The following is a 27,817-nucleotide window of genomic DNA, read 5'->3' as shown; positions in this document are numbered from 1 at the left end:
TGCTTGGGCGGGCAGCTCCCTGATGCAGCCACCTGTGGCAGCCACGCCCCCTCCCCAATGCGGCAGCAGGGAAGCCCCACAGCCCACGGTGGGCACCAAGGCCACCTAGCAGGGTGGGAAGACCTTCCTGTAGCTGCCCCAGAGCAGACAACCAAGACCAACCCACATCTTGACACCCTGGGCTGTGGCTGGAGGCTCCACTCAAGCTGCAGGAGCTGTCAGGGGCCTCCAGACCCAGGGGGCAGCAGGGCTGGGCACTAGGGGTGCGCAGACAGCCCCACGGGCAGCAGAGCAGCACCCCCAGTGGGCAGGGCTGTAGCTGGGGTCAGGGAGGGGATCTGTCCCTGCGGAGAGTTGGCAGACCCTCCAACAAAGGTGACAGAGATGGAAGACAGTCACCACGGAAAGCCCTCCAAGGGCTGCTCAAAACCCTGTCCCTGCTGTTGCAGAGACTCATGGGGATGCTGCAGGCTAGGAATAGCATCCCGCCCAGAGAATCAAGCCCAGTGGCAGGCCAGGAGGTTATGGGGACTTCCGGGTCCCTGCAGGTCAGGCAGCACCGCAGGACCTGGGGAAGATCCCTGGCCCCAGCACGCAGGTCTGTGGATGCCTGTCTGGGTGGCCCCGGGCAGACCACACTGTGGGCTTTCTCAGGAAGCACCTGTCTGGGCCCATCCATCCTCAAGTTGGTCCCTCCCTCCAGTCCAAGCTGCCAGTTTCCTTCAGGCCAGGGCTCTATGGCCAGCCCCTGCTTGATGGCAGGACAGCACAATGCACTTGGAAACCCAGGTTCTCAGCACAGCTCAGCCAGGCTGACTGATGCTTTCGGGAGTGGGCGGAGCCATGAGCCACACAGGGCCCTGGGGAAGGGGGACAGTCACCAGGCACGTTCCGGAGAAAGCGCTGTCTGCAGTGGATTGCTTGGCTTCCATGGACAGGAGTCCCCAGACCACAGTGGCATAGCTGGACCTTCCAGAGCCACTCACCACACTGGCCTGAGGCCTTGGCATGGTGACCCAGGGACCAAGGGGAGGTGTGACATTTCCACCCCATACCCAAGACACAAGACGCGTTCTAGGTCGGTACAAGAAAAGCTGTTTTCAGAGACTGGGATCCGAGAGATGGAAAAGACACAAGTGAAGTTTAATCAGGAAACCCAACCTCGTGTCTTCCACTGTGGGTACAACCGTGGGAAGGCTCCAGACCAGACGGAAGGATGGGGAGCCCAGCCCCCAACTTGGCCAAGCTCTGCCTTCCAGCCCCCTTCACAAGCCTCGGCCACCCAGGACCAGGAAAGAGGTGGAGCCCTGAGAATTCTGGGTCTGGGGTCAGCTGTGGCCCCTAGCCCAACACACACAGCCCACAAAGAGCACAGTGCCTGTGGGGGTGGTGGCACACGGGGCTCCTGCTCACACACCTGCCACGGCTACCTCGGGCTCAGGCAGGAGCCAGGGCACTGCACGGCAGGCTGATTCAGAAGCTGGGGGCTGGAGAGAAGGGGGCTCCCTGAGCGGTGGGCCTGCAGCAGCGCCGTGGGCCCGAGGCCAGACTGCTAGGCTGGGAGCCCACGCCCCACAGCCGTGCTGCCCACAGGAAGCCCTGCAGTTCAGGGGAGGACTTGAGTCCCAGGGGCCTCATCGACTCTTCACCAGGACCCTGTAGAGCGAGAAGCTGAGCACCGCGGCCACGGCGGCCCCAACAAGCCCCAGGATCCCCCGGAGCCAGAAGGAGGTAGGACGCAGCTCTGCTCGGGCCAAGTGTCTGCAAGAGAGAGGTACTGTCTGAAGAAGCCCCAGCCACGGCCCACCTGCTTGTTACCGGACACCCTCAACTGTGTCCTGGACAGTCAGGTCTCCTAGACCACCAGTGGTGGCCAGCAGGGACCAGGCCCTGTGAGGCATACCCAGGCACAGGCTGGAAGGCAGAGCCCCACTGGGCAACCCTGATCCTGCCCCAGCCCCGACACTACAGCTGCCCCAGTGCCCTGGGATGGGACAGGCCCCCCTCCTCCTGGGACTATGGTGCAGGGTACGCACGGGAAGGCGGCCATGGTGGCGAGCTGGGTGAAGACGGCAGTGCTGGGCTTGTCCGGGCCGGCGCAGGAGAAGGGGATGGGGGTGGGCAGCCGGTGCCTGCGGCAGAACTCTGCTGGTGACAGGCCGTGCACTGTGGCGCCTGCGGGCAGGTCGGCTTTGGAGCGGAGGAAGAGGCAGGGCGTCTGCCCGTCCATGTAGTGGCGCTGGGGGGGGGGAGGCAGTGTGAGGGGTAGGGCACCGCTCATGCCCAGGGCAGGGAGGCACGGCGGGCGGAGCCCCGGCAGGCGCCCAGGCCAGGCCTCACCTTGTAGACGCTCGTGCAGTACAAGAAGGACTCTGGGTCCCTGCTGTCGAACATCAGGCAGGCAACGTCGCAGGCAGCATCCGAGGCGGCGTCCAGCAGGCTGTCTGCGCCCACCTCACACAGCTGGGACAAACAGTGGCCTTAGGGAAGGGTCCCTAGGGCTGGGTCCCCCAAGGGCTGCACTAAGGCAGCTCCACCAGGTACAGGATGGATGAGTGGGGTGTCCCCAGGGCCAGCACTCACGATCAGGTACTTCTCCTGCCCATTGACCTGCACGGTGTTGATGGCGTAGGTGGGGGGCTCTGCCGGGGACTCCCTGGAGTCCTGGTGCTGAGGAGGGAGGAGACCTCGACGCTCAGTGGCCACAGTGCACCCCAGATGGCCCTGGCCCTGCCCCTGCAGCTACCAGGTGGGGCACAGGGCCCGGTGCACTCACCCCCAGGCTGTGGCCGAGGAAGGCCCGCAGGAAGGCAGACTTGCCCACGCCTCGGTCGCCTACCACCTTGCACAGGAGGACGCTGCGCTGCGTCTGCCCCTTCTCCTGGTCCAGCCTCTTCTCTCGGGTGACTACGAGGACGGGCGCAGGTTAGGGTGGCTGCCAGGGTCTAGGCCTGGGGCCTAGTGAGGGTGGGCGCCCACCTGTGATGGCCTGGGCCTGGGAGTCCTCGCAGAGGGTGGGGTAGCCCAGGTAGCCAAGGTGCCCTAGGCAGCGCCGGACATCCAGGTAGGTCAGCAGCCTGGGGGTGGGAGGAAGGCGCGGCGTCACAGTGCGGAGGGGGCAGCGGGGCAGCGGCGGGCATGGTGCAGGCTGCACTCACGTCCACTGGCAAAGGTATCCGTGTAGTGGCAGCCGGCCAGCATCGCTGCACACCGTGCCCAGGAGCTCAGGGCCCCAGGGGGCTGCTGGGAACACACTGAAGAGGCTCTGCAACTCCACAGGTGAGAGGGCGCCATCCCGGTCCTGCAGGGAGAGGGGCCATGGTGACGAGAGCCAAGGATGCAGCAGTGGGCAGGCCACAGAGAAGCACACGCAGCCACGGTGCTCTCACCTGGTCATGCTTCTCAAACACCCTCTGCACAAACTGGTGGCCCAGGTGGTTGAGCTCGGCGCTACAGCCGGGGGGCACGTGGAGCCTGCAAGGACACAACAGCCCATCTGGTTCACAGAAGACCCTGTGCCACCAGGCTTGACACACCCAGCTGCCACCCTGAGGGCCCCATCTGAGCAGTCAGACCCTCCCTACAGAGCCCGGAGACTCCAGTACCCCGACCCTGCAGACGGGCCAGGGAAGGACAGTGATCGTCTATCTGCCCCAGCACGTGGGAGTCCTGAGGGTCCCAGGTCCCTGGGCAACAAGTCCCAGCCTGCCTGCCTACAGACTCAGGGCAGAGCGACGCCGTGTGGCCTGTGCTGCAGGGCACAACCCCCGATGGGCCTGCTGGGGGGGCGGAGGGACCCCCTACACCTAGGGCAGGTGAGCCCCAAGCCCCACTCGCCACTCACGGCGGGTAAAGGTAGTCGGCTGTCAGCTCAAGAGTGTCACTGTAGCCGAAGCGCCGCAGGATGGTCCACGTGGTCTCGTGCCGGCCACGCTGGATGAAGAGGGTATTCAGGAAGAGGAAGCCTGTGCCGAGACAGAGCAGGGGTAGCCCCAGGCACAGCCGGCCACTGCCCAACACCCAAGGGCCGGTGGGGGCCTGGCCTCACCATCCAGGGTCAGCCGATCGTCCTGAACGCCACCGGCCACGTTCTTGCGCACCACCATCTTCACGTCCTCTAGCGCCTGTGGGGCCAGCGGGTGTCCGAAACAGGCTTTCTGCCTCCAAGAGAAAGGGGCCGAGTCAGCCAGCTATCATGGGACTGCAGGTCTGACCACGACAGCGGCAGAGGCCTGAGAGGGCTGGGGCAGGGGCAGGGGCACACCTGGAAGGCGTTGAGCTCCGTGTCGCTGAGCGCCTGGTCCAGGTCCTGATCGGAGAGCCTGAAGATGCGTGTGAGGGCCTGGACGCATGCGGGCCTCAGCTGTGGGGACAGCGGCTCAGTACCCCCAGGAAGCCCCGTCCCACACACCCTGTGGTCCCACCTGTTTGCCCAACGCACCCCGTGGGCCCCTGCGGAGCCCAGGCCCAGGCCCACCTGCTTAGTCTCAGGATCATACAGGGGTGCTGTGGGGTGCAGCACGGCCTTCTGGGCATAGTAGAACAGCTCCGAGATGTTCCTCAGGTTCTTGGCTGAACACTGGGGAAGGTCAGACAGGCTCAGGAAGACACAGGAAAGGCGTCAGGGCTCCCGGCCACCCACACAGGTGCCTGCTCCAGGGCCTTGATGCTGAGTTCCTGTCCTGTCCTGTTCCTGTCTTGTCCTTGTGCTGGCTGGGACCACACCCTGCCCACTCACCTCCACGCAGGTCTCGATCTCGGGGAACTGGTTCATGATGGGAAGCACAGCTTCCACGGAGCTCCCCGGCCGTAGGTCTGACTTGTTGCCCACCAGGATGATGGGCACCCTGGGACACAGGGTCATAGTCACCAGGGAGGCAGAGCCAGCGGGACGCTGCCCCCCAGGTCCTGCTCATTACCTGGGCCCCTCCTCGGTCCCCCCATTCACCAGCGGGATCCACTTGGTTCGGATCTGAAAGGCAAAGCCCAGCTGTGAAGTGAGGCTGCTCACCTGGACCACAGCCTCCAGCCAGAGCTCACACCTGGCTCGGGGAGAGCTGAAGCGGAGGTTGAGGCCAACTAAGGACCCAAGTCTCAGCCACTGGGTATGGGCCGGGGAAGAAAGCAGACAGCAAATGTGACCTTGTACACTTGACTCTACCAGTTCCAGCCCAGGGTAGCCCAACTCGGGCCCACAGTCACTTGCCTGGGCATTCTGGGACTGGGGAGGGAAGAGGGAGGAGGGGTGGCTACACAGTTTAGATTGGCAGCCGTCCCAGGCTGTAGAGGTGGGGACTTGGGTGTGAGGCTCTCTGGGGGAGCAGCCAGCAGCTCCAGGTGGAGGTCCCCAAAACACTTGTTAGGGATGGAGCTGTTCCCAGGATTGGGTGACAGTCCACCTTGGCCACCCTGTCCAAGCCACTGGGGTCTGCGTCGAGGACAGAGTGCTGACTGAGCGGTGCCAGGATCTCACCTTCTCAATTGTGGCCTCCTCGGAAACGTCGTACACCACGCACACCACGTTTGCCTGCAGGGACAGTGGGAGGCGTGGGGAGACCAGAGGCTGCCTGCTCGCTGAGGATGGTCTAGGCCAACTCCACACCCTCTCAGGCACTCACAGGTAGCACAGGGCATAGCTCCTAGGCCTGGGACCCACCCTTCTCTAGAACCCTCCCCCAGCCCAGTGTTCACAGGGCAGACACCCTCTGCTGTCACACTGGGGATGGGCAGATGGCCCCTTCCCCGCCCACCCCAGTGCAGAGATGCCAGACACCCAGCACCACAGCCCCGGCCAGCAAGTCCCCTGGAGAACTCAGGACAGACAGAGCCACACCCAGAACGCTCTCCCGGAGGAGAGCAAGCAATAAGAGGAGACCCATGCTGACCTTGGCTCTGCACTCCCCTCTCATTATAAGCAGTTGGCATGATGGTGGCAGGGGTCTGGGGCTGCCTCTGGGAGGCTAAGGCCTATATCCCTGCTTGGTACTACCCCCTGAACACAGCAGAGGCTACAGGTGGCTAGCACACGTTAACCCGCTAACAGGTGAGCCCTGCACACGGTAGAACCCACCACAGCCTGAAGGCTGGCCAGGGGAAGAAGGTATGCAACAAGGGGGGAGGCTGCTCCTCAAAGCACACAGGAAGAGCAAACACTGGCCGGCCACGTGGGCAAGACAGATGAACAGCCCTCAGGGATGCTCCCTTCTCTCCCCTAAGGCGCTGTACCAGCCCCTGCTCCCAACAGGGTAAACCGTGGGAGCCTTGACAAGACAACCCTTGGTGCTGAGAGGTCACAGCAGAATTACCATGGCAGAGGACACACCGAGCACCTTAATCCAATTCCTCAGAGAGTGAAGCGGATTAAGCAGAGGCTGCAGCCAGCCCCCAGGGGTGGACAGCTGAGCCCCCGTGCCCAGCACCCCTTCCTGAGCCCACAACGACCCGAACCTTGTGGATCTCGTCCTGGAGCTCCTCCTCAGTCTGCTCAGCTTCTGGATGGAAGAGACCCCGCTGCAGACCGGCCTGAAAACCCGGCTCCTGGGCCGAGCCGCTGGGAGGGGGGGACCCAGTACCTGAGTAATCCACGATGTGGGTGGGCACCTTCTCCGGGGTGACGTCTGCGGGGATCGTGATCTCCTCTGCCCGGGGAGGGACCTGCAACAGGCCCGGGCAGCGCTGAGCAGGGGACGCCCCCCTCCCGCGTTGCGGCCGCAGTCCCTCCCCGCGCAGCCAGCGCCCCGCTCCGACGCGCCGGCCTCTCACCTCCTCGGGGAACTCCTCGCCCACCAGCGACAGGATCAGCGACGTCTTCCCCACCTGGGCTGCGCGGGCGGGGCGGGACGGTCAGCGCGGGACGGTCAGCGCGGGACGGCCACGCTCAGGGCGCCCCGTCCGCACCGGCCCGCGGCCCCGGCCCCCGCAGCCCCGAGCCCCGCGACCCGGCGCCTACCCTCGCCCAGCAGCAGGATGCGCACGTCCCGCCTCATGGCTGCCGCCCGGAGGCACACTCCGACCCCTACCGCGCCAACGACCTAGCCCGGGCCGGGTCCTCCGCCCTCTGCCCGTCCCCTCGCGCCCGCACTTCCGGTCCCCGCCTCGCGCTTCCGGTTCCCACCGCGCAGCCGCACCAGCGAGCCTGGCGGGCCAGAGGGGTCGAGCTGCGCGGCGGCGCCACCGCGTGGGTGCGCCAGGCACCGCAGGCTCCGTGCGCGCAGGGCCGCCAGGCAGGTGGACTCGCCAGGTGGACAGATCGCTGTGAGAGACCGAGGGCGGGTTCAGGGATGAGGCACAGGCTGAGCTCGGCCCCAGGAGAGAACGGCAGACTGCTGATGCAACAGGCAGGTAAAACAATAAATGCACACGTTTATTTAACCTATAGGTGGAAACATTAAAAACTTCTGAGGTGAAAAATCAACAGGTATTTTAAGTATTCTCAGGTTGCCCAAATTCACAACAGCTTGGTCCTGATGATTTACACGGAGTCTTGGCCTGTCCCAGCCATCCTGTCCTGGCATGAGGCCATCGATAATCCGGCTTCTTGGCACTGTGGTCCACAGCTCAGTGGCTGGTGACCTCCCACACCAGGATCTCGTTGTAGGCCACTGTGAAGAGCAGCCTGGCAGACGGGGTGAACCTGCACAGGTGAACCGCATCACCATGGCCGGCAAAGTCCTGGGCAGTCCCCAGCGCGCAGTCCACCAGCCTCAGCAGGCACTCTGCGGGCAGACAGCAGGGGTGGCCAGGTGGGCTCCGGCATGGGGGAGCCTGTGCTGCTGGGCTCAGGCCTGCGTCCCCCAGCCCAGGGCCTGCTGCAGCTGGGACAGGGTTAGCAGAACTGAGGGTACCCATCAGAGCCAGGGTATCCCACACCTGGAGCCTGGGAGTCCCTCCCTGGAGTCCTGCTGCTCCTCCATCCAGGACCCTGTGCTGGGCACCATGTTGGGCACCTCACTTGCAGCTCCTGGTCCTGGCATCCCCAGCCCACTTAGGGCCCGAGGCCTGGAGGTGAGGTGCATGTCTCGGAGAGGGCACAGGTGAGCCCTCTCGGTCCCACCCAAGACAGCCCGAGTCCACTCCCACCAGCACTCACCAGCGAAGCCAATGGCCAGGAGGTGGGCCCCTGGGGACAGGCTCAGGGATATGGCAAAGAAAGGCAGCGATATCCTCTCCACCACCTGTGGGCAGCAAGCAGGAGGCTCTGGAGCCTCTGGGCTCAGGGTCAGTCCAGGCTCCCCTACCCTAGGACGCCCCCTCCACAGCCCTGGGTCCTGGGGCTCCAGTGCCAGGTGGGCGGGGTGTGCACACCTGCTTCTGGCGGAGGCTGTAGACGGTCACCTCCTTGTGCACACCAAGGCCTGCGTGCACCAGCAGCAGCCTGTCCCAGGGGCAGAAGGCAGCGAGGGAGGGCGGCTGGTGGTCCTGTGTCTGTGGGGAGGTGCAGTAGGCTGTGTGTGGGGAGCGGCACTGTCCCCACCCACAGCTCCACTGGGACCGTAGTCTTACCTCCAGGACAGCAGTCGTTGGGAAACTCAGCCAGTCTAGGAGCTCACAGCGGTTCCACAGCCAGTCGGAGGCCCAGACGCTGACCCGCTGGTCCCCACTGGCAGCCAGCCACAGATCCGTGCCCTGCACCCCTAAGTCTGCGTACTGGTGGGGTGAGGGCTGAGAGGTGCCTTCTGCCCAGATCGGCCCCGCCCAAGTGCCAGCACCCCGACCCCCCCAGCTCTGGAGGCCGCCTCACCTCTTTGCTTGTGACCTGGATGGTGGAGATGGGGGCACCCCGGTGGTCACTCAGCACGCGGAAGGTCATCCCCGTGCAAGGGCGGCTCACAGCCACCAGCCCGTCCTTGTCTCCGGAGAGGACGGTCTGACCTGGGCCGGGCAGGGACCATGCCGTCACCCCGAGAGCCCCCAGTCCGGTGGGCCAGGTGGGGACGGCGGCATCACCCTCACGCCTGACTCCTACCGTCAGTAGAGAAGGCAACGGCCGTCAGCGCGGATGGGTGGGGGCGCATCTTGAGCTCCATGGCCGTCCGGGAGATGCTGAAGAGGCGCAGCGTGCCGTCGCTGTAGCCCGCTGCCAGCCGCTGCTGCTCTGGGCGTCCGCAGGCCGGGGGGCTCCACGCGAGGCAGAGGCAGCTCTGGGGGCCCAAGGGGGGGGACATCAGCCTGCCCAGGGAGGGGCCGACGCAGACACACACCCTGGCCAGAGGACTCAGCTTCCTGAGCCCTCAGCAGACAGCGGCACCCCGGAGCTCGCACCCGCCAGCCCCGCCCACTACCTACCTGGTTCAGCACCTGGAACTGAATCACCAGCTCCAGGCTGGCCAGAGACCACACCCGCACACTCCCATCCTCACCGCACGTGGCGCAGTGGGACTCGCTGGGGCTAAAGACGACTTCGTTCACCTGCAGGGACCCACGGCTGGGCTGAGGGGCACTCAGCTGGCCCCACCTGAGCCCGCCAGCAGCCCCAGCCAGCTCCGTATGTAAGGAAACGGGCCTGACCTCCACACGATCCCCACAGCAGACCTAGGTGAATCCCAACCAAAAGCAGCCCACCCACCAGTCAAACTGGGTGGGATTCCACAAAGCTGTTCTGATGGGAAAAAAAAAAGGTAAATAACTCTAACTCATCTCAAACTCAAATTTCTACTATTATCTTTATTTTATTTTATATTTGAGACAGAGTCTTGCTTTGTTGCCCAAGCTAGAGTGAGTGCCATGGCGTCAGCCTAGCCCACAGCAACCTCGAACTCCAACTCCTGGGCTCAAGCGATCCTACTGCCACAGCCTCCCGAGTAGCTGGGACTACAGGCTTGCACCACCATGCCCGGCTAATTTTTTCTATATATGTTAGTTGGCCAATTAATTTCTTTCTATTTATAGTAGAAACAGGGTCTCGCTCTTGCTCAGGCTGGTTTTGAACTCCTGACCTGGAGCAATCCGCCCGCCTCGGCCTCCCAGAGTGCTAGGATTATAGGTATGAGCCACTGTGCCCAGCCTATTTTTTATTTTTATTTATTTATTATTTATTTTGGAGACAGAGTCTCACTCTGTTGCCCAGACTAGAGTGCCATGGCGTCAGCCTAGCTCACAGCAGAAGGATCTCAAGCGATCCTTCTGCTTCTGCGTCCCAAGTAGCAGGGACTACAGACATGCGCCATCATGCCTGGCTAATTTTTTCTGTATATTTTTAGCTGTCCAATTAACTTCTTTCTATTTTTGGTAGAGACAGGGTCTCGCTCTTTTTTTTTTTTTTTTTTTTTGAGACAGAGTCTCACTCTGTTGCCTGGGCTAGAGTGACATGGCGTCAACCTAGCTCACAGCAACCTCAAACTCCTGGTCTCAAGCGATCCTCCTGCCTCAGCCTCCCAAGTAGCTGGGACTACAGGCATGCGCCACCATGCCCGGCTAATTTTTTCTATATATTTTTAGCTGGCCAGTTAATTTGTTTCTATTTTTAGTAGAAACGGGGTCTCACTCTTGCTCAGGCTGGTCTCGAACTCCTGACCTTGAGCTATCCTCCCGCCTCAGCCTCCCAGAGTGCTAGGATTACAGGCGTGAGCCACGGTGCCTGGCCTACCATTATCTTTATTTTATTTTTGAGACAGAGTCTCACTTTGTTGTCCAGGCTAGAGTGAGTGCTGTGGCGTCAGCCCAGCTCACAGCAACCTCAATCTCCTGGGCTCAAGTGATCCTTCTGCCTCAGCCTCCCAAGTAGCTGGTACTACAGGCATGCGCCACTATGCCTGGCTAATTTTTTGTATATATATTTTTACTCGGTCAATTAATTTCTTTCTATTTTTAGTAGAGACAGGGTCTCGTTCAGGCTGGTTTCGAACTCCTGACCTTGAGCAATCCACCTGCCTTGGCCTTCCAGAGTGCTAGGATTATAGGCGTGAGCCACCACGCCCAGCCTCTCTTTAAATAATAAATTTCTAAACAGGCCGGGCGCGGTGGCTCACGCCTGTAATCCTAGCTCTCTGGGAGGCCGAGGCGGGCGGATTGCTCGAGGTCAGGAGTTCGAAACCAGCCTGAGCAAGAGCGAGACCCCGTCTCTACTATAAAATAGAAGGAAATTAATTGGCCAACTAATATATATACAAAAAATTAGCCGGGCATGGTGGCGAATGCCTGTAGTCCCAGCTACTTGGGAGGCTGAGGCAGGAGGATTGCTTGAGCCAGGAGTTTGAGGTTGCTGTGAGCTAGGCTGACGCCACGGCACTCACTCTAGCCTGGGCAACAAAGCGAGACTCTGTCTCAAAAAAAAATAAAAATAAAAAAAATAAATAAATAAATTTCTAAACATAAGTTTCTAAAAAAAATAAGAAATCGACTCAGCCTCCCACTGAAGACAGGATTCTATAAGCAGCAAAAGAAACAATGAGCCACAGGGAAGCAGAACCCAGACACTTGCAGGGCCAGGAGCTCTTAAAACACTCAAAAAGGAAAACTCAGTCAGATACAGTGGCACATGCCTGTGATCCCAGTACTTTGGGAGGCTGAGGCAGAAGGATCACTTAAGCCCAGGAGGTGGAGGCTGCTGTGAGCCGTGATGACACCCCTGCACCCCAGCCTGGACCCTGTCTCAACAGAAAAAGTGGAACTCACTGCCGTTGATGCTAGGTGCTGGGGACCAACCCGGCACCTGGAAACCTGGTCCCACAGGGGAAGAATCCGGCTCCTCTACTGCCGCTCTGACCCCGGCTGTGCCCAGGGAGACTGAGAGCTGCCGAGGCTGCGTCTCCCGGACACTGGGCAGCAGGAGAGGAACCAAGGACTCAGGCCGCCACGGTCTTGGGAGCCGTCACTCAGCCGCCAGCAGCCCATGTGCTCCAGGGAGCACAGCTAGGTCACCAGGGGGCGGTGGGGCCGGCCCAGCCATGACCCGGACTGGACCTGAACTTAAACCTAACCAGAACCTGACCCAAACATGGCCTGGACGTGACCTGAACCTGACCAGAACCTGACCCAAACATGGCCTGGGCGTGACCTGAACCTGACCAGAACCTGACCCAAATATGGCCTGAACGTGACCTGAACCTGACCAGAACCTGACCCAAACATGGCCTGGACGTGACCTGAACCTGACCCAAACATGGCCTGACGTGACCTGAACCTGACCAGAACCTGACCCAAACATGGCCTGGACATGACCTGAACCTGACCAGAACCTGACCCAAATATGGCCTGGACATGATCTGAACCTGACCAGAACCTGACCCAAATATGGCCTGAACGTGACCTGAACCTGACCAGAACCTGACCCAAATATGGCCTGGACGTGACCTGAACCTGACCCAAACATGGCCTGACGTGACCTGAACCTGACCCAAACATGGCCTGGACGTGACCTGAACCTGACCAGAACCTGACCCAAACATGGCCTGACGTGACCTGAACCTGACCAGAACCTGACCCAAACATGGCCTGGACGTGACCTGAACCTGACCAGAACCTGACCCAAATATGGCCTGATATGACCTGAACCTGACCAGAACCTGACCCAAATATGGCCTGGACGTGACCTGAACCTGACCAGAACCTGACCCAAACATGGCCTGGACGTGACCTGAACCTGACCAAAACATGGCCTGGGCGTGACCTGAACCTGACCAGAACCTGACCCAAACATGGCCTGGACGTGACCTGAACCTGACCAGAACCTGACCCAAATATGGCCTGGACGTGACCTGAACCTGACCCAAACATGGCCTGACGTGACCTGAACCTGACCCAAACATGGCCTGGACGTGACCTGAACCTGACCAGAACCTGACCCAAACATGGCCTGACGTGACCTGAACCTGACCAGAACCTGACCCAAACATGGCCTGGACGTGACCTGAACCTGACCAGAACCTGACCCAAACATGGCCTGGGCGTGACCTGAACCTGACCAGAACCTGACCCAAATATGGCCTGAACGTGACCTGAACCTGACCAGAACCTGACCCAAACATGGCCTGGACGTGACCTGAACCTGACCCAAACATGGCCTGACGTGACCTGAACCTGACCAGAACCTGACCCAAACATGGCCTGGACATGACCTGAACCTGACCAGAACCTGACCCAAATATGGCCTGGACATGACCTGAACCTGACCAGAACCTGACCCAAATATGGCCTGAACGTGACCTGAACCTGACCAGAACCTGACCCAAATATGGCCTGGACGTGACCTGAACCTGACCCAAACATGGCCTGACGTGACCTGAACCTGACCCAAACATGGCCTGGACGTGACCTGAACCTGACCAGAACCTGACCCAAACATGGCCTGACGTGACCTGAACCTGACCAGAACCTGACCCAAACATGGCCTGGACGTGACCTGAACCTGACCAGAACCTGACCCAAACATGGCCTGACGTGACCTGAACCTGACCAGAACCTGACCCAAACATGGCCTGGACGTGACCTGAACCTGACCAGAACCTGACCCAAATATGGCCTGATATGACCTGAACCTGACCAGAACCTGACCCAAATATGGCCTGGACGTGACCTGAACCTGACCAGAACCTGACCCAAACATGGCCTGGACGTGACCTGAACCTGACCAAAACATGGCCTGGGCGTGACCTGAACCTGACCAGAACCTGACCCAAACATGGCCTGGGCGTGACCTGAACCTGACCAGAACCTGACCAAAACATGGCCTGGGCGTGACCTGAACCTGACCAGAACCTGACCCAAACATGGCCTGGACGTGACCTGAACCTGACCAGAACCTGACCCAAATATGGCCTGGACGTGACCTGAACCTGACCAGAACCTGACCCAAATATGGCCTGGACGTGACCTGAACCTTACCAGAACCTGACCCAAACATGGCCTGGACGTGACCTGAACCTGACCAGAACCTGACCCAAACATGGCCTGGACGTGACCTGAACCTGACCAAAACATGGCCTGGGCGTGACCTGAACCTGACCCAAACATGGCCTGGACGTGACCTGAACCTGACCCAAACATGGCCTGACGTGACCTGAACCTGACCCAAACATGGCCTGACGTGACCTGAACCTGACCAGAACCTGACCCAAACATGGCCTGGACGTGACCTGAACCTGACCAGAACCTGACCCAAACATGGCCTGGACGTGACCTGAACCTGACCAGAACCTGACCCAAATATGGCCTGGACGTGACCTGAACCTGACCAGAACCTGACCCAAATATGGCCTGGACGTGACCTGAACCTGACCCAAACATGGCCTGACGTGACCTGAACCTGACCAGAACCTGACCCAAACATGGCCTGGACGTGACCTGAACCTGACCAAAACATGGCCTGGGCGTGACCTGAACCTGACCCAAACATGGCCTGGACGTGACCAGAACCTGACCCAAACATGGCCTGGACGTGACCTGAACCTGACCAGAACCTGACCCAAATATGGCCTGATATGACCTGAACCTGACCAGAACCTGACCCAAATATGGCCTGGATGTGACCTGAACCTGACCAGAACCTGACCCAAACATGGCCTGACGTGACCTGAACCTGACCAGAACCTGACCCAAACATGGCCTGGACGTGACCTGAACCTGACCAGAACCTGACCCAAATATGGCCTGGACGTGACCTGAACCTGACCAGAACCTGACCCAAACATGGCCTGGACGTGACCTGAACCTGACCAGAACCTGACCCAAACATGGCCTGGACGTGACCTGAACCTGGCCCAGCCCTGAGCCAGACCCCACCATAACCTGACCCACAGGACCGCATCGGCAAGGCCAGTCTGTGAAGGTGAGGAGGAGGGGACAGGAAGTGACGCGGAGGACAGGAAGGAGCTAGAGACCTGCGTGGCAGCCTATGGGACTCCTCCGTGTCACGCCACGCCAAACCACAGACGACATCCAGAGATCCACGTGCACTCGGCAGTCCCTGTCCTGGGCCAAAACGGCCAGACGTGGGAACCTGGGCGGGCGGGGCCCGAGGGTACCACAAACACTTGCCGCCCTGCCTCGCTGGGCCGGAAACCCCCGGGGCCTCTTCCCCGCGGGCCCGGCGGCCTCACCTTGCTCCGGTGGCCGCTGACGAGGCGGGTGCTGGCGCCCTCAGCCCAGCTGACGTACCAGAGCGTGCCGGCCGTGGTGCCCACCACGCCCATGTCCATGCCGTCATCGAAGCTGGCGCTCACCACAGCCCCGTCCAGGCTGAGCTCGTGCTCCATGAACACGGAACCGGACCTGCAGGTGGGGGAGCAGCGGGCGGCAGGCCTCTAGCAGGTTGTGTGGCCCGGCAGTGCCCTCCGGGCTGGGGGCTTCTGGGCCTGCCCCGGCCAGGGTCTGTGGCCCGTGGGCCCAGATCACGCCCAAGATGTCCCCACAGAGGGGCCAGCTGAGGACACAGCTACGGGGCAGCGTGCTGGCCTGTGGGCTCCCGGTCAGGGACAGCAGCCCGGCCTGCGGCTGGGCCACGCGGGAACGGGGCAGGCAGCCCACCTGGCGCTCCCACGTCGCAGGTCCGGCACGGTCCCCACGGCCCACAGACGCAGGCGCCTCGCGCCGCTGCCGCTGACCAGCCTGGAGCGCGAGCACAGCAGCACGCCTGGGGGCCAGACAGGGGCCTGAGCAGATTTCCCCAGACGCCCCAGGCCACAAGACGGCCTGGAGCCCAGGGCTGGAGACCAGGCCGCGCCTCTCGGCTGGGACAACAGTCCCGAGCCGCCGAGGGGCCCAGGCCCGGCTGGGCACCCACCGATCTCGCTGTCATCCGCCTCCCAGGCCAGGAAGCAGCGGCCCGCACGTGTGTCCCAGACGCACACCTGGCCGGCGCTGGAGCCACAGTAGAGCAGGGGGCGGGGCCCGTAGCACAGCGAGGTCAGCGCGCCCGCCCCCGCGGCCTTGGGGACTGGTTCCCGGTGCACCTGGCCGGGCGAGAGGGGGGCCGCGGGTCAGCGATGCTCTAGACTCCGTCCCCCAAAACCGCCTCTGGACTCGAGCACCTGACCCAGGGCCCAGCACCTGGAGGCTGATGTCCGCCCCACGCTGCTGCAGGAGCCAGAAGGTGACGGCGCCCTGCCCCAAGCACGCCAGCTTGTCGGCGTCCCAGGGGTCGAAGGCCACGCCGCTTGCTGGCTCCAGGAGGCGGGTGCACCACAGGAGCGTGTAGGTGGCCGTGTTCCACAGGGCAAGGGTGCCGTCGCCGCTGTCCCCTGGGGAGGCCCATGGCGCCGTGTCAGAGACCCAGGTCCAGCCTCCCAGGGAAGCCCCCCTCCTCCGACTGCCCCGCCTGCTGACCCAGGGTGACCAGGAGCCTGTCGTCCGGCGAGAAGGCCAGGGCCTGGACAGCGGTGTCGTGGTGGGAGAGGAGATGCTGGCAGACGCCCCCAGACACGTCCCAGACGCGGATCTGGCAGTGGGCGGCTGTGCGGCTGCGGCGCGAGGCAGAAACCAGGACCTGGAAGGAGGAGGGCAGGTGGTCGGAGGGCAGGGCGTGGCCAGCGCCCCCCCACCCCCCCGCACTGTGTCGGGGGAGCCAGGACAGGGTCACGGGTGCTGTCCCTGGTGGCAAGAGCCAGCAGCGGCCCAGGAACCGCCCACGGCCCGCGGTGACCTGGCTTGGGTGCCCCAGCCAGGGTGGGCACCTGGGCGTCGCGGCTGAGGGCCAGTGTGGAGACCTCCTCGGGGTGGCCGAGCCAGTGCTGCTGGGCGCCGGAGTGCAGGTCCTCCACGACCACCAGGCGGCCGCACGTGTAGGCGAAGAAGCCTGCGGGTGGGGTGTGTGTGACGCCTGGAGGATGGCCTAGCAGGTTCGGGGCTCGCGCGAGGTGCACCAGAACACCAGGAGGCCTCGCTGGGAGAACGCAGCACCCCAAGCCGATAGCCACGCTGGCCTGGCCCCTGGCCCCAGCCTCGGTGGACAGCGTGGGCCCCGCGGCTCCTCGGCCGGGTGTGGAGCAGGTGCCCGGCGCCCACCTGTGTCCGGCCTCCAGACCATGTTGGCCCGCCCGCTCCCGCTGTAGCCCAGGACAGCCTTCAGACGCAGGCCCGCGCTGCTGGCGGCGGGGGAGGAGACGCTCTGCGAGGAAGTAGACCCGGCGCTGGTGCCAGCCTGCTCGGGCCCGGAGCCTGAGCACGGGCAGCTTTCTGGGGCTCACCCGGGCCGGCAGGCGAGGGCAGCTGGGAGCATGGACAGGGAAGCCGGGGTGGGAGACTGGAGCCGGCGACAGGCACGAGGCCAAGGACCATCAGGAAGGGCACCTGCCCGTGGGGGGAGCAGGTGGGGTCAGCAAGATGTCGGCGGGATGGCAGGAGCGTGAGTGCAGGGCAGGGGGGAGGGTGACAGGTCCCTGGGGCCCACAGCACTGTCCGTTTTGGAGACCAGAAGCAGCCCTGAGACCCCAGGGAACCCAAAGAGGGCCCCACACCCACAGGGGAGAAAAGGGCTCCGGGAAGCCACCCCGCCTCAGAGCGGGGCCACGGCAGACCTTGGTGGGCGTCGTGTGGCCAGCCGGGAGGTGCTCATAGGAGCCCAGGTGGGCGCCGGGCTGGACACCCCCCTTCCTGGTGCTCCGGGCACCTAGCAGGGAGAAGAAACTACGTGACTGACGTGGAACCACCCAGCAACCCTTCAGAGACGCCCGCCTCGCTGCGCAGTGAGAACTGCGTACAGACGGGCTGCGCCCCACCCACCACAGGACCCCGCACTCCCCATGCGCCCTGGAGGCCTCGTCCCATCACTGGGGGGACACCACCACTATGGGGCAGCCCCCCCTTCACTGGGATGCCACCCAGTCACCAGCGGGCCCTCCCTGCTACCTGGGTCGGCCTCAGGGAAAGGCAGGCGTGGCCAGCTCCCGGACCCACCTGCAGCCCCCAAGGCCCCATCTCCAGCCCCGCCGGCCTCCTCCTCCAGCACGCGTGGGCCTGCGGCCTGGCGAGGCCCCTCGGGGCCGTGGCTCTTCTCGCAGCGTCCTTCCTCGTCTGCCGTGGATAGTGCGCCTTCGGGGCAGTGGGGAGAGAAAAGGAGCCCGTCCCTGACCCTGCCCAGGCCTCCACCAGTGGGAGGCGGCGGCACCCACACCCCAGAGCTGGACACACACAGGTGCCTGCCGCAGTTCGGCCCCGAGATCTCCAGGACCCCCCAGGACCCCGCCCCTCACCATCACCGCCCTCGAGGGGCCCGGCACAGACGCCTGGCTGCGGTGCGGGTTCCTGCCACGGCACAGGCACGTGTGGCCGAGGGAGCCCGCCGGCCCCACACTCCGCGTCCTCCAGCTGTCCTGGGCCCAGGCCTAGGAATGAAGGAGCCACACTCAGGGCCAGGCTGGCTGGGGGGAGTGGCCACGCTCCCACCCCTGGGGAAGGCAGGGGTACCATGAGGCCTGAGGTGGCCGCAGGGCCAGCCCTAGGGACGAGCAGGACACCTGCAGCGTTCCCACCCCTGCCCTCTCCCACTGAGCAGGGGCCACTCACCAGCCTCACAGGTTGGGGGGGACCTGGACAAGCTCCAGTCACTGCAGGGGCAAGGAGGAGGTGTCAGGGGCCTGGTAGGAGACCAGGGCAGACATGGTCCAGGACAGACACTTGCCTCTCAGAGGCGGCCATGATGTCCCAGAGGAAGATGGCATCCCCCACGCTGAGGACCTGCCGCTGGTCGGGGGTGAAGGCCACAGCCTGCACGGGCTCTGAGTGGCCGATGTACACCTGGGGGCAGCAGGTGTCACACACAGGGATCCGAGGTGCGGCTGTGGACCCTGTGCTATTACACCCAGGTCTGGCACGAGCCCCAGACCCGCCGGACTGGGCGGAGCAGGAGGTACCATGCAGCCCTGGGCCCCAGCAGGGGGAGGGTCCCGGGGGTCACCCCCCCACTCCTCACCCCCACACACCTGGGAGCCGGGGCTGGGCTGTGCCGCATAGTCCCACACCGTGACAGCTCGGCCGGCGGCTGTCAGCAGCAAGCAGGCGTCCTCGCTGAGGGCCAGGGAGGGGCAGGCCCTGGGGTGGGCACCGCGCAGCTGCGAGAGTTCCTGCAGGTCGGCAGGCGGCCTGGGAGCCTCCTCTCCTCGCTCAGTGTGGCCACGCACCCCCACCCCTCGGAGGGGCTGCGGGCAGAGGCTGGGACAGGAGGAAAGGGAAGGGCAGGCCACTGGCCGAGACCCCAGGCTCACCTCCCGGACGGTGCGGCCTGATGCGGCGTCCAGCACCACAACTCTGCCGGACGACGTGGACACCAGCAGGTGGCCCAGGGCCGTGGGGCCGAAGCACACGGCCACAGTGGAGTCCAGGTCCGGGGTACCGACCTCGACCCGCAGCAGCTGGGGGACAGCAGGCGGCCGAGGGTCTGGACCTCCCGCAGAGCCAGCTGACCCAGAGCCAGGCTCGGGAGGGAGGCAGCCTCCGGGAATGCTCCCTGACACCTGGGCGCCACCTGCCCCGTGTGGGAGCCTGCCCTCCCCTAGGGGAGCCCGCTGGCCCAGCACCCCCCGGGTCCTGCTGCAGCGTGACCACAGCCTCCCACCTGCCCTGCCCCTCACGCTGCTCGCCTGGCTGGGGAGGGCCTCGCACAGCCATAGTGGAGAGTGCAGACTGGGCTTTCCCGCTGGCCTGGCCAGGCCCACCAGCCCGGAGCAGCAGGCCCCGCCAACCCACCTCGTCTAGGGAGGCTGGGTCGACGACAGTCACTGTGCACTTGGAGGGGCCCAAGAAGGCCAGCAGGCGGCCGTCCCCGCTGACTGCCAGGGCGCTGGGGCTTGGGTGGGCATCTGGGCACACTGAGTGGGCTATGGCACACGGGGCAGGGGTCAGCCGGGTGGGGCAGGGCCTGCTGCGCCCTCAGGAAACACCAGCCGGGAAGCAGGTCCCTCGGCACCCACAGGGCGTGGGCGTAGGAGCCAGAGGCCACCAAGCACCAGGTGCCACCAGGGGCGCTGAGAGTCCTTGTGGGCGAGGAGTGACTGCCAAGCGACCGCTGGCCAGTCGAGTCACAGTGGCCGTGGACAGAGCAGACACGCCTAGGCTGCGCCTGATCCCCCTGCTGCCTTGGCGGTTGGGCCCCCCAGCTCCTCCAGGGCACAGAACCCAGTGAGCCTCCGGCTTTGGGGACTGAAGAACCCTAAAACCTTACCCTCCCCCGGGTCTGGACGAGGCTACAGAAGGCAGCTGCGCAGCCCACACAGGACTCGTTAAGTGGACCAGGACCCGAGCCCCAAGTTTCACACCCAGGGCCACCCCCGCCCACGGCGACCAGCCTGACCTGCCACGCGCAGGACGCAGCACCGGGGCCCAGCACAGCTGTGCTGCACCAGGCTGCCCTGAGAGCAGGCGCTGAACAGGAGGTTGCCGTCTGGAGTGACAGCCAGGCTAGTGATGGCTCCTCGGGGACACCTGCGGCAGAAACGGACAGCCACTGGCCTCGGCCCCACTGGGAGCCATGCTGTTCCCAGCCCTCCAGCCACCAGGCCTGGCTCAGGGCAGCGCTGCCTCCCTGCAGTGACCCTCTGCTGCCCAGCGAACACCCCCTGGGATCCAACAGCCCCGGCCCGCCCCCAGCTTCCACTGCGGGTCTCTGTGAAGCCCAGGTGGCCCTCAGGGGGCTGGCGGCTGGCAGGGCACCCACGTGTGTTCCACCAGGACCTCGGTGGCCTCCAGGCTGAAGGCGCGCACAGCCCCGCTGCTGAAGCCGCAGAAGAAGGCCGGCCGCGTGGGGTGGAAGGTGACGGCACACGGGGCCTCATCGGGTGACGTGAAGTCATACAGCTGCAGGGCAGAGGCTGGCAAGGAGGGGGCCGGGGCCACAAGAGCCTGGGGGTGAGGGCTCTCCGGCAGGCCCCCCTGGCATGGCCTCTGGCCCCCTCGCCCTCCCTGCCCCACCACACGCCACCTGCTGCAGGGTGGCCAGGTCCCAGACGCGGACGGTGTGGTCATGGGACGCGGTGACCAGCAGCCCACGGCTCTGCTCCGTGGAGAAAGCCAGCACGGGGGCCGTGTGGGCACGGGCCAGCACACTGTACTCCCGTGACGCCACGTCCAGGAAGCCCAGGTGGCCCGTGGTGGTGGCGGACAGCACTCGGAGGCCATCGGGGCTGATGCAGATGGAGCTGACGGGGCCCTCATGCTCTGGGGACGGGAGGGTGACCAGAGCTGGCCCCAGGCAACTCCCTGCTGCTCCGGCATCTGGGTCCCCAACACCCAGACAGATCCACTCCCTCCCTCAGGACCCCAGGTCCCCCACGGGCTGGGAGGGGCAGCTCCCTGAGACCACCACCCCAGCCTCACCCACCACCCACTGCTCCCGGACCCTGTGTGAAGCCAGCGCGGGCAGTCCCAGCAGCCATGGGTCCTGGACTCAAGACGCAGGCCCTTGGCCCCGGGACGCCCGTCCAGCCCGAGCCCTCCCTCCCACACCACAGGACCCCCAGCGGCTGCTCCCCTGGCCAAGGGCAGACTCAGCCTCACCCGCCTCCAGCAGCACTGAGGAGAAGTCCCGGGGCCAGAGCCGCAGGTAGCCATCCTCGGAGCCCACGGCACACAGGGCCAGGGACACGCTGAGGGTGCTGATGGCGATGCCAGGGCCTGGGGGGCTGGGAGGTCAGTGCTCAGCATTGATACTACCCCCCTCCCTGCCCCACAGCGGGCGCCCCTACCTGAGCCGAGGGTCTGTGGCTGTGGGCAGGGCCCACTGGAGGTCCGTGTGGGCAGCAGGCAGCGGGCGCACTGCAGGGCCCTGCGCTGGGGGTCGATCTCCAGGACATGGCCACTGGGGCTGCTCACGTAGCTGTCCGAGGGGGCGGCGGGTGAGGGGGCTCCCTGGTGGGGGCAGGGGGCAGGGCGTGGGGCGGGGCAGGGCGCGCAGGGTGGGGCGGGGCTCACAGCATTGGGGCCGAGGGCTCCGGGCCGCTGTGCTGGGCCTGCTCGAAGGCCAGGTCGGTGAACTGCAGCGCTCTGTGCTCCCCGAGGTCCACGGGGCAGGAGCGCAGCTCCCCGCCGCGTAGCCGCCACAGCCGCACGCTGCCCTGCCCGCACGACGCCATCCTGCGAGGACGTGTGCCCCAGTGAGCGCGCCTAGGGCCCTCTACCCTCAAGAAGACCATCAGACACGCAGGGACCAAGGTTGCAACTGAGGGCCCGGGGCCCAGCCCCACCCCGCGCCCAGACGCCGCCCCAGCACTGCAAACGGCCGCCACGCCGCACCTGGTTCCATCAAAGGAGGCGACCCGGAAAGCCTGGATGTCAAAGTCAGTGCGCACCTTCGCGAGGACAGCCACCTCACCGCCAAGGCCCACGGGGCCTGTGTCCCAAGCCACCACCACCTGCGACAAGCCCACTCTGAGCTCCAGGGTGCAGACGCCCCGCCCTGCCCGCTCTCCCGCCTGGATGGGGTTCCACCCGCGCTCAGGCTGCCCTGGGTGGAGGGAACTGGCCCCTGCGCCTGCGCGCTCCAAGATGTGTGGCGGCTTTGGGGCGCCCAGAGACGGAAAGTGCCATGACCCACGAGGAGGAAGGCAGGTAAGAATTGAGCAGTGTGGAGACACGCGAGGATGCTCCGGCACTGCCCAGATGCACACGAGTCGACTTCGGAGGTGCTGCGAGTAAAGACCCAGTGGGAACACGCCCCCAGGGAGAACAGGCCAGTCATTCAAACACCAGCTTAAAGCAAAGACTGTTGCCTAATGATCGAAAAGCGGAAGTGTGGGCCGGGTGCAGTGGCTCCTAGCACTCTGGGAGGCTGAGGCAGGAGGATTGCTCAAGGTCAGGAGTTCGAAACCAGCCTGAGCAAGAGCGAGACCCGTCTCTACTATAAATAGAAAGAAATTAATTGGCCAACTAATATATATATATAAAATCAGCTGGGCATGGTGGCACATGCCTGTAGTCCCAACTACTTGGGAGGCTGAGGCAGCAGGATTGCTTGAGCCCAGGAGATTGAGGTTGCTGTGAGCTAGACTGATGCTGCGGCACTCACTGTAGCCTGGGCAACAAAGCGAGATTCTATCTCAAAAAAAAAAAGAAGAAAAAGAAAAGAAAAGTGGAAGCGTGAGGTGTGACCTTGCGGGGGTCTTTGGGGGGGGGGCACACACCAGGTTGCACAGAGCCCAGGTACACAGGGCTGGAATTTCCTGAGTCATTTGGGCTTTTTAAAAATTTTTGTCAAAGACTATATTTCCAAATAAAATTTCTGCCCTTAATCCATAGACTTTTGTCCATAGACAACATTTCTGCCCTTAATCCATAATCACATGGGCTTTTTTTAAAAACAAAAAACCCACGTTGCTTTAATAAACAGAGATGCACGAAGGTATGTTTTTAGAAAAGGACCCTGTCTGGCACTTCCTATACACGGTCCCGCCCCACGCCCTGGCCAGGGCCTGTTACCGTCCTCCCGTGGCGGTCCCTGCCGACTCCACAGAGAAGGGCGCCGTTGTCGGAGAGGCTGTGGACGTGGAGGAGGCGGTGAGCGTCCCCCGGGCTGTCCCCTCACACACACACCCCCACCCCCTCCACCCCCACGTGGAGACCCCAAGCCCACCTGAGGGCGCTGACGGCGTGCATGGGGCTACGGAACAGCGACAGGCAGGCCTGGGTCTGGAAGTCCCAGAGCCGCAGCACGCAGGGGGGCCGCACCTGTGCAGAGGCCAGCAGCACGTTGCCCCTGTCCAGCGCCAGCGCGGAGACCTGCGGAGGCAGAGGGGAGTGCCGGGCTAGGCCACGCCTCTCGGGAAAGTCCTTCCGCGGGCTGTTCTGGCGTCTGCAGGTGAGAGCGCCTGGGCTGGCAGCACCCACCTTGTCCGTGTGGCCCAGGAGGAAGCGCTGCTCCCCCGTGTCAACGCGCAGGACCACGATGGCCGCGTGGCAGGGGTAGACGACAGCCGCCCCGTCCTTGGTCCACAGGGCCTGGCACAGGGGCTGGGCTGACATCACCAGTAGTGGCCTGGAGTCAGCGTCCTCCCCCCAAGCCCAGGGAGGAGGGTGTGGCAGCCACACCTGAACATGGTCACCAGGGACAGGAGAGCACTCACGGCCACCCCACACCACACATGCATGAGTCAACAGGATGCATGAAGAATGTACACACACACACGCACGTCCCCCAAGCCCCACTCCAGGGCAAGAAACCCTGGGGTTTGGGTAACAAAAGACCAAATGGCCCCCAGAGACTCAGAGCCTGTGCCCAGGAAGGCCTGACAGGTGCCCAGGGCCATGTGGAGCAGGAGGGAAGGCCACCTCTTCTCCAGGTGGGGGTCTTCCTCCCCTAGAACACCCACCTCAATCATCAGGACCTGAGGTCACACCCATGACCTGGCCCCACGTGGCTGGGCTGTGCTCGTCAGAAACCACAGACTTAAGTGAGAGCGTTTTAACCAGCACCTTAACCCAACCAGGGCCCCTGGGGCTCCAGTCAGCGAATAGGAGACACTCATGGCCCCGGAAGCCCAGGTGGTCCAGGTGGTAACGTGCAGACATGGGCAGGGTGGACATCTGAGGACCAAGGAAAACCAGCCAAGCCTTCGAGGGGAAGGGCCCCGTGCCCTGAGGGAGCTGGGGACCCACACAGCCGCCTCGGGGCTACACGGGGTCTTCCCTGACACTCACGCTACCCAGCAAGAGCCGTCCTGGACACAGCATGGGACCCTCACCCATTTGGTGCTGTGGCCCCCAAAGCCGATGACTCCCTTGAGCCTCAGGATGGGGTCCGGGAGAAAGTGCTGCAACAGAGAACGCAGGTGAGATCCGGGAGCACCCAACCCCCACCCCATCCAGGCTGGGCCCCGCCTCTCGGGAAAGCCCCACACGGGCTGCTCCATGGAAAGAAACTGCCAGGATTCTGGGGACCCCGGGTCTTGCCCCCACTTGGTGCCCAAGGCCCCACAAACCTCTTGGGGGTGGGGAGTCACATACGGTTGAGGGCTGAGCATAAGCTCTTCCTTACCCTTTGTTGAGAGAGATCCTTGCCCAAAGCTGCCTCCTGCCCGCTCTGCTTTCTACTGGGAGGCTGATGACGAGAGACCATCAGAGGACCGTCTATCCTGACACAGCGCGTGGCAGGCACAGGCCCGGCAGCCCGACCCCCACCTCGCCCGGCCCTGCCTGCTCCGGGACGCACTTACTTCTCGGGAGCCGGTGTCCTCAAAGGTCACGGGTACCACAGCTGACTCGTGAGCAAAAACGTGGACGCCGTCGGCAGCCACGTCCACCTCAGCGGACTCCATCTGGGCCGAGGGCTCTCGGCCACGGACACTGGAGCTCTCCGAGCACTCGCAGGACAGGGTGACCTCTGGGAGGGGCCTGGGCACCGAGGGGGCCTGGCAGGACCGTGGAGGAACAAGTGTCCGCCGGCACCCTGGGCCCACCATGTCCCGGCCCTGTCTTGCGGGGAGGCGGCACTCACGGCTGTGGGGCTGGGTGTCTGGACCTCAGGGGACACGCTGTCCTGCGTGGGTCTGCTGACAGCCACCAGGCAGGGAAGAAGCCGTGGCGCAGGGCCCGGGAGGACTGCAACGGAGCCGAGAGCCCCAGTGACTGGCTGAGCAGGGCACAAGGCGCCTGGGGAGGACGAGGCCACCAGGCACGGCCACGGAGGCCACAGATGTTCCCCGGCCTCACCTGCTCTGCAGGAGAGAAGCCACACCAGCACTGCTGCTCACCCTCCACCCAGCCCTGGGACCCACCTTTTCCAACTAGAAGGTTAGGGGCCCCCCAAGCACCCCTCGCACAGACCTCCCACGTGGCTTCAGGAGTTTGCATCCTGTGGGCTTGTCCCGGTCCCTGTGCCTGCCGTGAGCTGCCCTGGGCACCTGCCACTGCAACCACAGCATCTCCTCCCGCCAAGCTGCATGTGCCTGCAGGCCTGAACCCAGGTCCACTCTGACCCCCAGGCCCACCTGCCGCTGGAGAACAGCTTTTCGGAACTGGCTCCGGAGGCACCTCCATGCCATCACGTGGAAACCTAGGCCGGCGGATGGAGAGTCCACATCTGGGGCCCAGAGCCCACCTGCCCTCTGCACACCCAGGGGCCTCCCTTGAGAGAGGCAGAGCCACTCACCGCACGTGGATATAGCGGTTGTGCCAGCTCTCCCCCTTTGGCACCGGGAACGCCATCTCCCGAGGCACAGCAATGACGGGCAGCTTGGCCCTCTGGGCCCCAGTGACAGTGACAGCTACAAGAAACAAGCTTACACCAGATCAAGGGACACCTGTCCAATCACCTCTCCCAGGCCTGGGCAGGACCCAACACCCGGCACCCACCACCTCCCCCTCAGGCCTGTTGCCACAGCAGTGGGAGGCTCAGGCTTCCAGATGCACCAATCCGGAGCTCCAAGACTGTGGCACAGGCACCTTCATCATGCACTGGGACTTGGGCCTCTGCCGGGCTGAGAACTTGAGGTGAGGGAGGAAGTGGAGACCAGCACGGAGGCCGGGAAGGCAGCCGGCTACCACTCAGCGCAGGTGTGCATGCGGCCCTCACCTGGGTCAAAGCACAGGTCGCTGGTGTAGAGGTTTCTGACCAGCAGGCTGGCACACAACCTGACACTCTTGAGGTGGCTGTAGCTGCGGTTCAGGTAGAGCAGAAGGATGTCCTGCAGGTCGAGCTGCAGGAAGGTCCAGCGGGCACCCGGGGGCGCCGCACCTGCAAGGTCTACAGGATGGGCACTCAAGGTCAGCACCTCCCCTCTAGACAGCCCGACTCCCACAACTGTGACTGGTGCCCCACCAGCTGTCCCAGCCCCAGGCCACACGAGAGCCTGGCTGGGCCTGCACCATCGCCCCTGGACCCCCAGGTTCAGTGTCACCTCTCCCGGTTGTCCTGGCCTCAAAGACAAAGGGGAACTGAAGCCATGTGGCTGTGGACTTGAACTCCTTGAAGAGGCTGGAGAAAGACACTCGGATGACCTGGCTGTCCTGCAGGGCAGAGTGGCTTTGAGGAGAAGCGGGGGCGGGGACACAGGGCCCCCACACGCAGCCCGTGACCCAGGCTCGGTACCTCGGTGGACACGTCCAGGTGGATGACAAAGTGCTTGCTGGGCAGGGGCCGGAAGAGCACGTACAGGTACCGCCCCGTCAGCCCCAGGGACTGTGTGCTGGTCCTGGGGAGCTGGATGTAGCTGCCGGCAGAGACGGAGCCCCGGATGCGATACACGCTGCCCCTCAGGGTCTTGTCCTGGGGAGATGGCAGCCCGCGTCCACTTACGGGCAGGGGCACCCAGGAGAAGCACCGACCTGGTGACCCTCGGGGCGGGGGCGGGGAGGTCCCCAGTAGGAAAGGAAGGGCGCCAGGCCCCCCAGCCCACGCACCGTCACCACAGCCACGTCCCCCTCCTTGGTGGACCGCTTCCACTCGTCCACCTTGAAGTGTCTGAAGACGTTGAGGAAGGGCTGCTGCCACGCTGCGGGGAAGGGCGCCAGGGGTGAGGAGCCAGCCCCCAGAGAGGGCCACCCAGTGTCGCCGCCGGCAATGCCAGCAGCAGCAAGGGCGGACGGGGCCGGGCCTCTGACCTCGGGGCCCCGGCAGGGCCGCCGCGCGCTCCGGACGCCGCCTCCGGGACCCCGGGACCCCCGCCCAGCGCGCCTGGACCCCGGCTCGCCCCACCACAGTCCGGCCGAAGCCCCGGACTCGCGCGCGCCGCTACCCGGGGCCATGGCGCCACAGCTCGAGCTTCCCGCCTCTGCCGCCGCGCCCCACGCAGGGCACGCAGCGCGGCGCCTAGCAACGGCCGCCTGGCAACGGCGCCACTTCCGCTGTCATGGCGGCGCCCGGGGCCCACGTGCACGCGCGGCGCCAGGACTCTTCGGAGCAGCGGCCAGGGCACCCGCCCCAGCTCAGGACCGCTCCAAGACTCCGCCCCGAACCCGC

The 27,817-nt window shown here is 64.2% G+C and overlaps 2 protein-coding genes across 3 annotated transcripts; both read right to left on the bottom strand.

The window, feature by feature from the left end:
* Positions 1–1,113: 1,113 nt before the first annotated feature.
* On the bottom strand, positions 1,114–7,086 carry RHOT2 (ras homolog family member T2). Of its 2 annotated transcripts, none has more exons than XM_012737831.3 (19): positions 6,950–7,086; positions 6,763–6,821; positions 6,573–6,654; positions 6,448–6,491; positions 5,474–5,527; positions 4,920–4,972; positions 4,739–4,847; positions 4,478–4,579; positions 4,265–4,363; positions 4,049–4,157; positions 3,845–3,965; positions 3,390–3,474; positions 3,159–3,301; positions 2,980–3,077; positions 2,777–2,907; positions 2,584–2,670; positions 2,341–2,463; positions 2,037–2,239; positions 1,114–1,761 (listed from the first exon to the last, which is right to left on the bottom strand). In XM_012737831.3, the coding sequence occupies exons 1-19, from the start codon at positions 6,984–6,986 to the stop codon at positions 1,635–1,637; spliced, it is 1,866 nt and encodes a 621-aa protein (XP_012593285.2). In that variant the 5' UTR covers positions 6,987–7,086; the 3' UTR covers positions 1,114–1,634. The 2 variants fall into 2 exon arrangements, with proteins under 2 accessions (XP_012593285.2, XP_020136968.2); XM_020281379.2 differs by having other exon boundaries at positions 6,448–6,488.
* A 259-nt stretch (positions 7,087–7,345) lies between these two features.
* WDR90 (WD repeat domain 90) lies at positions 7,346–27,636 on the bottom strand. Its single transcript, XM_075994913.1, has 43 exons — positions 27,594–27,636; positions 27,259–27,350; positions 26,948–27,124; positions 26,757–26,865; positions 26,432–26,602; positions 26,009–26,123; positions 25,848–25,912; positions 25,355–25,458; positions 25,074–25,268; positions 24,896–24,958; positions 24,603–24,671; positions 23,749–23,859; positions 23,495–23,640; positions 23,341–23,398; positions 22,159–22,277; positions 21,838–21,999; positions 21,612–21,742; positions 21,424–21,540; positions 20,849–21,084; positions 20,585–20,724; positions 20,222–20,352; positions 19,618–19,748; positions 19,137–19,283; positions 18,855–18,983; positions 18,554–18,669; positions 18,439–18,479; positions 18,126–18,257; positions 17,830–17,964; positions 17,451–17,542; positions 16,939–17,041; positions 16,608–16,729; positions 16,261–16,420; positions 15,985–16,175; positions 15,719–15,887; positions 15,463–15,568; positions 15,036–15,207; positions 9,286–9,408; positions 8,966–9,140; positions 8,741–8,871; positions 8,503–8,646; positions 8,305–8,424; positions 8,090–8,174; positions 7,346–7,715 (listed from the first exon to the last, which is right to left on the bottom strand). Exons 1-43 carry the CDS (start codon positions 27,601–27,603, stop codon positions 7,558–7,560), a joined length of 5,403 nt encoding a protein of 1,800 aa, XP_075851028.1. The 5' UTR covers positions 27,604–27,636; the 3' UTR covers positions 7,346–7,557.
* Between the last annotated feature and the right edge of the window lie 181 nt (positions 27,637–27,817).

The sequence above is a fragment of the Microcebus murinus genome, chromosome 19 (assembly GCF_040939455.1).
Source record: "Microcebus murinus isolate Inina chromosome 19, M.murinus_Inina_mat1.0, whole genome shotgun sequence".
NCBI lineage: Eukaryota > Metazoa > Chordata > Mammalia > Primates > Cheirogaleidae > Microcebus > Microcebus murinus.
Note: the sequence above shows the minus strand (reverse complement) of the source record. Positions and strands in the feature narration are given on the sequence as shown.

Excerpts from the sequence above, each read along its gene's own strand:
- RHOT2 (XM_012737831.3), bottom strand. The coding sequence starts at position 6,986 with ATGAGGCGGGACGTGCGCATCCTGCTGCTGGGCGAGG. Across the intron at positions 4,158-4,264 it reads CGGAGCTCAACGCCTTCCAG|AAAGCCTGTTTCGGACACCC; the intron begins GTGTGCCCCTGC and ends TCTTGGAGGCAG. Across the intron at positions 3,475-3,844 it reads GCCGACTACCTTTACCCGCC|GCTCCACGTGCCCCCCGGCT; the intron begins GTGAGTGGCGAG and ends GTGTCCTTGCAG.
- WDR90 (XM_075994913.1), bottom strand. Across the intron at positions 17,543-17,829 it reads TGGGGCCTTGGGGGCTGCAG|GTGCCCGGAGCACCAGGAAG; the intron begins GTGGGTCCGGGA and ends TCTCCCTGCTAG. Across the intron at positions 8,647-8,740 it reads TCCAGGTCACAAGCAAAGAG|TACGCAGACTTAGGGGTGCA; the intron begins GTGAGGCGGCCT and ends TCACCCCACCAG.